The following is a 13,706-nucleotide window of genomic DNA, read 5'->3' as shown; positions in this document are numbered from 1 at the left end:
CCAACATTCCTTCTATATTTATGAGTTGAGGTTTCATTGTGAAGAAGAGCTTTCTCTTCTCCCTTGTTGATTGCTTTGGGTTCATATTGACTCATGGATTCTTATTTTATTCAGTGGGTAATAATCCATTACTGTCATTAATTATTTTGATAGCAACTTGTCCTGGCCAGTTAGCAGCTCCTTCAAACTGTCTTTTTTAAATGTTCCCATGAATCTTTAAGCACTTATTTTAAGTACCTTAAGTACTCGAAAAGATGTTCCTAGCTCATCTTGCTTTTGGGCTGCTGCAAGCCTGGGACAAACCATTTCCTTTAGTCCTGGTGCCTATAGTAGAGAAGGGTGTTTTAGAAACCAAGATGTAATTGTAATGTGTGGTCATTGCTAATGATGGGTCATTGCTCCCAGGTCCTGAATTATTATTATTACTTAATGTATATATTATTCAGATCCTACATATGTCTCACTTTTTAATCTCATGATCCTTATTTTACACATTTCAAAAATGTGTTTTTTTGCGTAATGTTATTTGTCAGCCTAAATTACCCCCGTTTTTGTTCTGCTTACAATTAGGTGCAGTGGTTAAAAACCCCTTTTCCTTAGACAGAAAAAAAAACTGGAAAATCAAAAAGATTTAGCATTAAAGCATAGGCTTTTCTCCTATCACCTTATCTTATTTAACTACTTTTTTCTTGAATATATTACAGATTAAAAATCCCTAAATTCTTAACTCACAGCATTTAGATTTTAATAATACCTAACATTTTTGAGTACTTACTGTGTGCCAGATGCAGCACTAAAGAGCTAAAAGCTGTGGGGGTTTGTGTCTTTTCTTCTAAAGTCAAATCCTGACTTTGTCACTTATTAGCTTTGTGACCTTAGACAAGTTTCTTAAACTCATTGAGTCTCAATTTACTCATCTGTAAATGAGGAATAATAATGGTAACAATTACATATGGTTGTTTTGAGGATTGAAGGTATTCTTCGTAAAGAGCTTAGAACAGTGTCTGGCAAATGGTAAAATCTCTCAAAAAAAATTAGGTGTGGGCTTCCCTGGTGGCTCAGTGGTTGAGAGTCCGCCTGCCAATTCAGGGGACACGAGTTCGTGGCCCGGCCCGGGAAAATCCCACATGCCGCTGAGCAGCTGGGCCCGTGAGCCATGGCCGCTGAGCCTGCACGTCCAGAGCCTATGCTCCGCAACGGGAGAGGCCACAACAGTGAGAGGCCCGTGTACAAAAAAAAAAAAAAAAAAAATTAGGTGTCATTACTAACATTGAGAACATGTTTTTATCTCAATTCGTTCTTCTCAACAATCCTGCAAGGCAGAGATAATTGGCTCCATTTTGCAGATGAGTTGACTACGATCTGAACATGTACAGTAACATTTGTCTCTGGTCACACAACTCCTAAGTAGCAGAGCAGAGATTCAAACCGAGGTCTGTCTGCAGAGAGGTGTGAAGAGGATAGTCTTTATCTCCTAGTGAGAACACAAAGCCCTGGAATAGGTGGGAACTAAAGGGCACATGGCAGTGGTCACCATGGCATTTCTTACGTGTTGTCTTCCTCCTTTGCCTTTTTTATTATGCAGCAAAATAATGACTGGACTATGGACATTTTTACTAGGATCCTGGTGTTATCTCTTCATGGTTTGTAAAAAAAAAAAAAAAGAAGTCCTATTTTTTGTTGATTGCAAATTAAAGGGACATTCTAAGTGAGGGGAAAGAAAAAATGGAAAGAAAATCTAGCTTTAAAATGAATTTTATTTTATTTTTTAAATCCTGCTCAGTTACAGTATTTTTTTCATATGTAAAAAGGTAAAAGAATGCCTCAAATTGGTGTGGAGATTACACATAAGTGTATCTGTCGAGTAGAGATTTTGGAGTGCTCTATTTTTTAAGCATTTCAGTGGTATTCATTCCCTATAATCATGAGATTTTTGTATATTTAGTTTATGTGGATTATTCTCCAATTTTGGAAAAATTTATTAAGCAGTAATGAAATATCAACTAGCAAGCAGGTTTGGAAATCAGTGATAATCTTCTTTATAGTTATATTTAAAGTAGCTATCCTCTTATTTTAGCTTTTCATTTATTAAAGCTTAGGGTTTCCTTGACAGCGGGTCTATCTAGGAGTCAAGTACACGGATATTTATTTAAAACTTTCAGTTTTAAAAGAAAATTTTGATTTCAGTTCTGATTTTACATTAAACCATCTAATTATATTTTTTTAAATTACTACATGCTACAAATAGGCTTCCTTTTTAAGGTTTCCTCATTAAATGCACACTTGGAAACTAAAATAGGATTTTGTACTAGAGACAGTCTTATGTTTTGTTGGCAGCTTCTGAAAGTTCAGAATTGTTGGAGAATAAACTTAAAGAAGGCTTGAGCAGATAGCAAGCTATCAGGTTCCCATAATGGTTATATCTTAAATTCCTCACTAAGTTTATTCAGTCACAGGTATTCACTCCTTCAGTTGTTAGTGCTAGAGTGGACCTTTTATTAGTTTTAGATTCAGTACTGAAGACAAGTACTGTCATACCTATACTAGTAAGGAATACTAACTTGGAAATGGGAGTGAAAGGGAGTAAGCAGTGAAATAAAGTGAAAGGGGAGAGTAAAAAATCAGATCAGTATCAGCCCTAGTCCCTGGGAGACACTGTCAGCTAATGTTCTGTCACCTGCTATCCATACTCACAGTGCCTTTCCTCTCGGGAGTTTTCAGGTTAGGAAGAGGCCAGAGGACAACAGGAAGCTCTCTCCCATGGCTCTAGTAATGTGACAGCTTGATGCTATATTTTGTAAATGACGTTAGGAAAAAACTTCTGATTTTTTCATAATGAATTTTAAGGTGCTAGTCAATTTTTATTTGACTTTCACACAGGCTAATAGTAATTATTCAGTGCCAGGTACTATGTCAAAGATAATGATATGTTTATGGTTTGCTTGGATATTTTAAAAGGTAATGTTGTATTTTGATACAGAACAAATTAAGTCAACTCCTGTAGATAACAGCACAGTATTGGCCTTATCTCTAACTTCCACAGAAAATTCTTCTTTTTCTTTTAAATTCAAGCATATAATATGGTATTGTTAACTATAATCATTTTGCTATACATTAGATCCCCAGATCCCTAGAACATGTATAGCTGGAAGATTGTACTCTTTGATCAACATCTTCCCTTTTCTTCCACCACTCCCCTACCCCCCACCAAAGAAAATCCCTAAAAGGGCTCAAATCTGTCTTTCTCTTTAACTGATATACTATGTGATTATTTTAGCAAATATGTTTCAACTAAATTCAATACATATTTAGTATACTTTTTAAATTTTAGAAATTGAATACATGTCCTAGGTCTGTGAAGGATATAAAAAGATATCCATGCCATTAAGAACAGTATTAGTTTCAGGGTTTTCAGTATTCATATACATTGAAAACAAAATGTGGTCATATGTTTGCAGATGATACCTGTTCTAGCTTGCAAACATCCTGTATATATAATTGCTATAGCTGGAAACTCCAGCTCTCTGTACAGTGGAAGAGGGCAGAGTATTAGGGCTATAGCAGAAGGAGATTTGGTACCAGTGTCCAGAGTTCGAATTCAGAAGGCACTTTCAAATAGAAATAGTGGTTGGATGGTGATTGGATGTCTAGGCTAGCCCTAAAACTAATTAACTGAAATACTAAACATTTGCAAATGCTTTATTTTTTCCAGCCTGTCATAAATGTATAGTGTTTAATCAATAATATGGATTATGGGTTTTTTAAGAGTGCTTATGAAACAACTTGGGGTAATAAATACCAGTTATTTCATTATTTCTTTGAAAAAGTGTATTCTGAGTTCTGAACAACCAATTTATAAGCAGACTAATAATGCCCTATTTGTGAACTTGATTAAAAACCCAAGAAGCTCACAGTCTGATTTGGAATATAGAACAAAATGATAGTGAGTCCTGTGTTAATCATAGTGTTTTATAGGAATACATAGGAGAATTTGGAACCAGATGTAGGGTGGGATGACAGGGAGGATTCTCCTGGAGCGGGGGCAGGGGAACCTAAACTGAATCTGAAAGAACTTGGAATTGGGCAAGTGAGGGATCTGGGGAGAGGCAGAGACACTTTTTGAAACAAAGCAAGACCCTTGAGAGAAGGTAGCATATTTGGGGAACTTTAGTGAGTTTGGGACCTATGGTTTGCAGAGAGCAGTGGCAAGAAGAATTGAGTGAGGGTCAGTAGGATGGCTGGGTAAGATCTTTAAGAACCTTGCGTTTCCTAGTAAGGAGTTTGGATTTTATCTTGAAGGTAGTGAGAGGTCACTGAAGGAGTTTACATGGGAAAATAACATAACCAAACTTGCATTTTGTGAATTCAAATTGATTTTGCATTTACAGAAGAAATTGATTAGAGCTTGAAGCTTTTGGAATAAGCCAGTGAGAAATAAGAGTTCTTAGACTAAGGTAGAAAGAAGATTGGAGAGCGGGGTAGAGTATTAGCAGTGTATTACTGAAAGAAGAGAACCATTTTTACAAATCAAAAGTAACTTTGTTCTCAGTGATAAATGTTAAGGAAAGTTTGGTTGACGTCTGAGAGCAAACAATTAGCCTTATCCATCAGGAGGTTCTTGTCTTGGTCTTTCTTTTCCCCTCTTTTGTAGCACTGTTTTAGCAAAGGAAGAGGGAAGAGAAAAAAAAGAGCATTTCCTGAGTCTCTGGCTAGTATCTGTTTAATTTATATCTGTTATAGCTGTTTAATCTTAACATTAGGCCTGTGGAGTAGGTGTTATAACATCTGTTTTTACAAATAAGGAATGGCTTAGAAATGTTAGGGTTCTCGTCCATTTTTTCTCAACTGGTAAGTGGTAGAGATGGAATTTGACTTACAGTTTTTCCATGTTTTATACAAGTTATGAGGAAGTGAAATCTCAAATTACCTCGTTAATTCCAAGTTGAACAATACTAGTAAGTAACTATATTAGACTTTGTTGACCCATGGAGAGAGGATGGCTTAAGCTTTTTTTAGAAGGCTTCAGTGCATCCTGGTTTTTTTCCCTCAACTTCACAGATTCTGAGCTATTCATTTGACCTTACTCCTTACTTCCTCAGATTCAACTCCCCCTCTTTTCTGACTTCCCCTTTTCTTCTCTCAACCTGTGACATAGAGCCAGTAAAAGAATGAGGGAAAATGTTTCCCAAGTATTACATTCATATTCACCCTCCGTTTGATCTCAGAATATTTGTTATCACTAATTGCAGCGTAAAGTGACTAAGGCAAACTGGACTTATCAGAGGTTTTAAGAGTGGTGACAAGTACCAAAGCTTCTCATTCGACTAAAACTAGCTCGTATTTAGAAAGCAGTATTTTGCTTGGTATCGTGGTTCCAAATATCAATACAGTAGCATAGCTGCCTCTGTATACTAATAATATGACAGGGAAGCAAATATCATATGTGATTACAGTACAGCTTGAAAAGTACAGTAATTCGGTGTTAAGAAAATGTCCCTATATAGGAGAAGAAATGATTTCCATTGGCATGTCAGAAAGGTTTTAGGAAGGGTTTGAAATTTGAAGGATGAGTAGGAATTTGCCATGTGGAAAAAGAAAATCTAGGCTAACAGACCAATATGTACGGTACATAACACAAAAAATAGTGTATTGGGATGAAGAGTGAGAAGTTGGGTGTGACTGTGTCATAAGGTAAAAGAGGGAAGGTGGTACAAGAACAGGTGGGAGATGGAGGTGACAAGGAAAGTGGAAGACAAATTTTGAAGTTTTTTTTATGGCAGTATAAAAACATTTAGACCTTATTCTATAAAATAGTAGGGGAACTAGTGAAAGTGTTTTTAAGCATGTTTAGAATATTGACATGTTTCATAATGTACCTTTTTAAAAAATATCATTTTGATTTGTATTGGCAGTAATGGCATAACCTAATTAGAATTAATCTGAACAATAAGTTTTAGCAAAGTTTGAGTCTGTTTAGTGTTTCATCTGGATTTGTAACTTTTATTGTTGCTTTGATATTTTAACAAGTTCAAAATAGAGATTTGCATTTGTTCTTTTCTTCTGAAAGTGAATTTTAAAAACTTTTTAAATTAATTTATTTATTCAACTGCATTGGGTCTTAGTTGCAGCTGGTGGGCTCTTTAGTTGCAGCGCGCAGGCTCTTCCTTGTGGCACACAGGCTCTTCGTTGCTGTGCTCAGGCTTCTCTCTAGTCGAGGCATGCAGGCTCTCCAGTTGTGGTGCGCAGGCTCTAGTGTGCATGGGCTTGGTTTCCCCACAGCGTGTGGGAATCTTAGTTCCCCGACCAGGGATTGAACCCGTGTCCCCTGCATTGGAAGGTGGATTCTTAGCCACTGGACTACCAGGGAAGTCCCTGAAAGTGAATTTTATTTTATTCTTTTATTTATTTATTTTTTAGTTTATGTATTTATTTTTACTTTGGGCTGCATTGGGTCTTCGTTGCTGTGTGCAGACTTTTCTCTAGTTGCGGTGAGCGGGGGCTACTCTTTGTTGCAGTGCGCGGGCTTCTTACTGGGTGGCTTCTCTTGTTGCAGAGCACGGGCTCTAGGTGTGTGGTGTGTCTTCAGTAGTTGTGGCACCGGGCTTAGTAGTTGTGGCTCGCGGGCTCTAGAGCGCAGGCTCAGTACTTGTGGCACATGGGCTTAGTTGATCCGTGGCATGTGGGATCTTCTTGGAGGGCTCGAACCCGTGTCCTCTGCATTGGCAAGCGGATTCTTAACCTGTGCCACCAGGGAAGCCCTGAAAGTGAATTTTAAGCTAGCAGGTTTCAAATGATCCAATAAATAAAATAGAATATTTCTATCAAATTAATACTTTAAAGTTTGTTACTATAACATTATTATCTAAATGGGCAATATTTTTAAGCATTAGTATTTGATTTGACATGGAAAGAAGAAGCTAAGCAGCATAATTAAGTAGTAGTATGTATTTTGTACCTGTTAATCCTATGCTCCTAATTTGTCCCACTCCCTTCTCCCCTTTAGTAACCATGAGTTTGTTTTCTATGTCTGTGAGTCTGTTTTGTTTTGGGTTTTTTTTCTTGTTTTGTTTTTGTAATTTTTCAATTTAATTTTATATTTTTTTTATACAGCAGGTCCTTATTACTCATCAATTTCATACACATCAGTGTATACATGTCAATCCCAGTCGCCCAATTCATCACACCACCCCCAGACCCCTGCCGCTTTCCCCCCTTGGTGTCCATACGTTTGTTCTCTACATCTGTGTCTCAATTTCTGCCCTGCAAAACGGTTCATCTGTACCATTTTTCTAGGTTCCACATATATGCGTTAATATAGATATTTGTTTTTCTCTTTCTGACTTACTTCACTCTGTATGACAGTCTCTAGATCCATCCACGTCTCAACAAATGACCCAATTTCGTTTCTTTTTATGGCTGAGTAATATTCCATGGTATATATGTCACACATCATCTTTATCCATTCGTCTGTTGATGGGCATTTAGGTGGCTTCCATGACCTGGTTATTGTAAATAGTGCTGCAGTGAACATTGGGGTGCATGTGTCTTTTTGAATTATGGTTTTCTCTGTGTATATACCCAGTAGTGGGATTGCTGGATCATATGGTAATTCTATTTTTAGTTTTGTAGGGAGCCTCCATACTGTTCTCCATAGTGACTGCATCAATTTACATTAAGTGTATCAGTTTACATTCCCACCAACAGTGCAAGAGGGTTCCCTTTTCTCCACACCCTCTCCAGCATTTGTAGATTTTCTGCTGATGCCCATTCTGACTGGTGTGAGGTGATACCTCATTGTAGTTTTGATTTGCATTTCTCTAATTAGTGATGTTGAGCAGCTTTTCATGTGCTTCTTGGCCATCTGTATGTCTTCTTTGGAGAAATGTCTATAGGTCTTCTGCCCATTTTGGATTGGGTTGTTTTTGTTTTTTTAATACTGAGCTGCATGAGCTGTTTATATATTTTGGAGATTAAACCTTTGTCCATTGATTTGTTTGCAAATATTTTCTCCCATTCTGAGGGTTGTCTTTTCATCTTGTTTATGGTTTCCTTTGCTGTGCAAAAGCTTTGTTTTGTTTTATATATAGATTCATTTGTATTATTTTTTAGATTCCACATATAAGTGATATCTTATAGTATTTGTCTTTCTCTGTCTGACTTCACTAAGTATAATTTTCTCTAGGTCCATCCATGTTGCTGTAAATGGCAATATTTCATCCCTTTTTTATGGCTGAGTAATATTCTATTGTGTGTGTGTATATATATAAATACATACACACACACACACACACTCACCTCTCTCTCTCTCTCTCTCTCTCTCTCTCTCTCTCTCTCTCTCTCTCTCTCTACATGTCCTTAAGCTAATTGTTAGTTGATGGGCACTTGGGTTGCTTCCATGTCTTGGCTCTTGTAAGTAGTGCTGCTGTGAACATTGATGTGCATATATCTTTTCAAATTAGAGTTTTTATTTTTTCTGGATATATACCCCCAAGAGTGGGATTGCTGGATCATATGGTAGCTCTATTTTTACTTTTTTAAGGAACACCCATACTGTTCGCCATAGTGGTTGCACCAATTTACATTCCCACCAACAGTGCATAAGGGTTCTCTTTTCTCTACACCCTCCCCAGCATTTCTTATTTGTAGACTTTTTGTTGATGGCCATTCTGACCAGTGTGAGGTGATACCTCATTGTGGTTTTGATTTGCATTTCTCTAATAATAATGTTGAGCATCTTTTCATGTGCCTGTTGATAATCTGTATGTCTTCTTTGGTGAAATGTCTATTTAGGTCTTCTGCCCATTTTTTTGATTGGGTTGTTTGGGTTTTTTTGATACTGAGTTATATGAGCTGTTTGTGTATTTTGGATATTTAACCTAGTGTTGGTCTCATCATTTGCCAATTTTTTTCTCCCATTCCGTAGATTGTCTTTTCATTTTGTTGGTGTTTTCCTTTGCTGTGCAAAAGCATTTTAAGTTAGATTAGGGCTCATTTGTTTATTTTTGCTTCTATGGTATTTTTTTTTAATTTTATTTTATTTATGTTTTTATACAGCAGGTTCTTATTAGTCATCAGTTTTATACACATCAGTGTATACATGTCAACCCCAATCTCCCAGTTCATCCCACCACCACCACCACCCCTGCCACTTTCTCCCTTGGTGTCCATACGTTTGTCCTCTATGGTATTTTTATAATAACTTTATTGAGATATAATTCACATACCATAAAATACACTCATTTAAATTTAAACAAAGTTCTGCAACCATCACTATGTAATTCTAGAACATTTTCTTCACCTCAAAGTAGAAACTCCATGTTTTAGCAGTCACTTCCTATTCTTGTCCCCCTACATGCATGCATGCACACATACACGCACTAATCTACTAATCTACTTTTTGTTTTTATAGATTTGTCTGTTTTGAACCTTTCATATAAATAGATCACATACTATTTGGTTTTTGTGACTGGCTTCTTTCTCAGCATAATGTTTTCAAGTTTCATCTGTGTTATGGCATGTATCAGTCCTGTGTTCCTTTCTATTGCTAAATAATATCTTATTGTGTGGATACATATCACATCTTATTTACCTGTTCGTAAGTTGTTGGACATTTGGGTTGTTTCCACTTTTGGGCTGTTATGCATAATGCTTCTGTGAGCGTTCATGCACAACTCTTTGTGGGGGGTGTATGTTTTCATTTCTCTTGAATGGAATTGCCAGGTCATGTGATAACTGTTTGCCGCCTTTTGAGAAACTGTCAGACTGTTTTTCAACATGGCTACAACATTTTACAATCTTGTGGAGGCTTCCATTTCTCCACATCCTTGCCAGAACTTTCTGTTATCTGTCTTTTGAATTACAGACATCCTAGTGGATGTGAAATGGTATCTCACTGTGGTTTTGATTTTTATTTCCGGAATAGCTAGTGATGTTGAGCATCTTTTCATGTGCTTATTGGCCATTGGTTTATCTTTTTTGTAGAAATGTCTGTTTAGATCCCTTACTCGTTTTAATTTGGTTATTTGTCTTTTTATTGTTGAGTCATAGAGTTCTGTAAATATTTTGCGTATTAGACCTTTATTAACTAGATGCATGATTTGCAAATATATTCTCTCATTCTGTGGGTTATCTCTTTATTTTCTTAATGATATCTTTGGAACACAAAAGTTTTTAATTTGATGACGTCCAGTATATCTATTTTCTTTCTTTTTGTTGCTTGTGCTTTTGATGTCATATCTAAAAATCCACTGCCTAACCGAAGGTCATGAAGATTTACTCCCATATTTTAAGAGTTTTAGCACTTACATTTAGGTCTATGATCCATTTTGAGTTAATTTTAGCATAAGGTGTAAGGAAGGGGTCTAACTTCATTCTGCTGCATGTGGATATCTAGTTGTTCCAGCACAGTTTGTTGAAGAGAATATTCTTTCCCCATTGAAATGTCTTGGCATATTGGTTTTGTTTTGTTTTGAGGTGAAATCTACATAACATAAAATTAAACATTTTAAAGTATACAGTGGCATTTAGTATATTCACAATGTTGTGCAACCACCACCTCTATCTGATTCTGTCATTTGGGTTGTCATGCAGTCACCACTTCTATCTAGTTCTAACTTTGTAAATGTAGTGAACTTGATAAAACTAAACATTTTCATCATCCTAAAAAGGAACTCTATACCCATTAAGCAGTAACTTCTCATTTCCCCCTCCTCTCAGCCCCTGGTAACCACCAATCTACTTTCTATCTCCAGAGATTTACCTTTTCTGGATATTTCATATAAATAAAATCATTCAGTGTGTGACCTTTTGTGTCTGGCTTCTTTTGCTTAGCATGTTTTCAAGGGTCATTCATATGTTAGCCTGTATCAGTACTTAATTCCTTTTTATAGCTGAATAATATCCCATTGTATCGATACACCACATTTTGTTCATCCATTCATCTCTTGGTGAATATTTGGGTTTTGGTGTATTGTTTTTTAATGCTATTACCTCAAGACTTTTGACCTTGTATATCAGCATTCTTCTTTAGTTATAAATTCACAAATACAAGGAAAAGGAAGAGCCATTACTTCCCATTCTTAATTAAGAGTAATGACCTATATATGCAACAATATTCTATTTATCACAAAGAAAACACTTGGTATGTATTAGTGTCTTTCACCTATTATTTATTTTATAACCTTCATGTTTTGTAAGTTGCTTCATAACCAGTCTTATCTAAGCATCACAAGAACATTAAAAAGCACACAAAGGGCATTTAAAAAATTGTTCTCATTTTGCGAGAGAGAGTATTATGATGATTGTCACTTACCCAAAGTTATTTAGCAATTAAACGACAGAGTCTAATGTAACTACAGTCTTTTGCCTCCAGATCATGTTCTTTACTGATAACAAAATGTTCCTACACAAAAAATTTTAGCTATTATGCCCTGAGTCAATACACTGAGTTCTTGTAGTTAACCAAAATTATTCAATGAAAGATAGTTATGCATATCTATTCTTTCTATATCACAGTTGAAAATTAACCTAAAATGTAGTTTAAACCCGGTTATAATATTGGTGTTAGGAGCCAGGGATAACCTCTGTACCATAGAATTTTATCTTCTGGTGAAAAAGACCAAGATCTTTAACACAAGAGAGAGGCTGTGTGCATTTTCAGTTTTTTTTTGTTTTTTTTTTTTGGTTTTTGGTTTTTTGTGGTACGCGGGCCTCTCACTGTTGTGGCCTCTCCCGTTGCGGAGCACAGGCTCCGGACACGCAGGCTCAGCGGCCATGGCTCATGGGCCCAGCCGCTCCGCGGCATGTGGGATCTTCCCGGACCGGGGCACGAACCCGCGTCCCCTGCATCGGCAGGCGGACTCTCAACCAGTGCGCCACCAGGGAAGCCCCGTTTTCAGTTTTATTCATTAGTATATACTCTAGTGTATCTACCTATGTTAACTGTAGGCTCTCAATAAAATATTTGTTAAGTGAATAAATGAGAGAAATATATGTTCTACTAGCTGTGTGACACCACTACGTTTTATCGTAAATGGCCACTGAATAGTCCTGTTAGTCTTTCAAGTTTTGAACGAATACATGTAATAAAAATTCTTATAATCTAACACATATTTATTAGAGTACCTTTTATTTTTGTTATTAAATATGGCAGGTACTGTTTAATCTTGATTGAGCAGATGAATAAACCGAGGCATAGAAAAGCTTAGTAACATGCTAGGTAGCAACCCAAGCCATAGATTCCTCTCTTATGAAGGTTTCATACAGCTATGCTGAGTTATAAAAGTAATTAAAATTTAATTATCTGAAAATAACGTGATATTGATATAGGGTATTTAATAGCTTGTGATTTGGTAGATCCAATCTTTGAGATGCGATTTTATTAACATTTCTATCAATCTAAAATTGATGTTTGTGTGTTTGACTACTTTGAAAGTTGTGTATCTTTTCTTTAAGATGCCTTCATGTGTGTCTGCTTAAATTTTATCAGCTCCATATTCTTCCCACTTTCACCCCCTGTTCTTATTATCAGAAATTTATGTATGGTTTTTTAAATGTCATTAAACATCAGTCATTTCATGTTTTTAGGATCAGGAATTTTCCTAGATCAGCAAAACATCTTTTTCAAAATTGCCAAAGGTTGCTTTAAGATATGTTGTCATTTTAAACTTAGTAGATATTTTGGTTTTCCTTTTAGGTGTTGACAGCTCTTCTACCACAAGCAGTGCTTCTCCAATGCCCAACAGTTATGATGCCCTAGAAGGAGGCAGCTATCCAGGTAATTTGTTTTGTGCATATTTGATGTTTATTTGAAAGGTTACTGACCATCAATTACTTCAAACATGAACATGTACTATACATAATTAGCTGACTATATTTTTAACAGAAAAAAAGGGACATTTTCCTGGTTTTTTCAGCCTTAATTTAATGGTATAATTGTCACATAACAACTGTGGATGCTGTTTTTGGGAGGCCAAGGAAATTTATTACTTGATTTTTGTTACCATGCTCTTTATCTTTTTCCTCTTTCTAAAAGACTTAATACTGAATAATTTTTCTCTTCTTTTCCCTTCTTTTTTATGCTAATAATTCCTTAAATAAATTTTATATTTCTGTTCTCATGCTTAGGTCCTTGAATTTCTTCCAACTAGCCTCTGAATATAAATAGTCTTTGACTCTTTACTCCCCCTATGGCTCCTGGCTGCCTCCACCAGGTAAATAGATTAACCAACTTGGGGGTAGGTTTTGGAGGCATTACTTTTAACCATATCTGGAAGTAACTTTGGTCATATGTAGGAACAGGAGTGGTGGATAGTGTTTAAAAAAATTACGAACTGAACTTCTATAATGATTAGTTATTTCATTATAGCATCTTGTGCTGTGATCTTCCTTATTTGCCTGTCTCCTATCACCAACAGCCTGACAACCACACCTGACCTCCTTCTTTGTCTTTTCTTTCTAATGATTCCAGACTTTAGGATTAACAGAACAAGTAATTTTGCTCTTCGCTTTATTTCTTATCATGTTGTTAATTATCCAGGATGAAGCTTAATTGAAGTTGGCGTGTGCTGGACTTCACACACCATCTTGCTATCACTGTTCTATGAGTCAGTAGAAAACTTTAATCTTCTCAGCTTAGTACAGAGTTCCCTTTTAACATTTCAAGAATACTTAAATAAGCTACTCAGTCTTTTGTGGTTAAGGGTTCT

The 13,706-nt window shown here is 36.2% G+C and overlaps 1 protein-coding gene across 1 annotated transcript in view; it reads left to right on the top strand.

Moving 5' to 3' along the window:
- Nucleotides 1–13,706, top strand: part of LOC103074859 (protein transport protein Sec24B) — a gene marked incomplete at its 3' end in the record, with an annotated part of 80,739 nt that overhangs the window by 42,490 nt on the left and 24,543 nt on the right. Inside the window, exon 5 of the mRNA XM_007452166.1 lies at nucleotides 12,695–12,775. Coding sequence (XP_007452228.1) covers nucleotides 12,695–12,775 — 81 coding nt within the window. The remainder of the gene's footprint in view (nucleotides 1–12,694; nucleotides 12,776–13,706) is intronic.

This window comes from Lipotes vexillifer, unplaced genomic scaffold, assembly GCF_000442215.2.
Source record: "Lipotes vexillifer unplaced genomic scaffold, Lipotes_vexillifer_v1.1 scaffold22, whole genome shotgun sequence".
In the NCBI taxonomy this organism is placed as follows: domain Eukaryota; kingdom Metazoa; phylum Chordata; class Mammalia; order Artiodactyla; family Lipotidae; genus Lipotes; species Lipotes vexillifer.
Note: the sequence above shows the minus strand (reverse complement) of the source record. Positions and strands in the feature narration are given on the sequence as shown.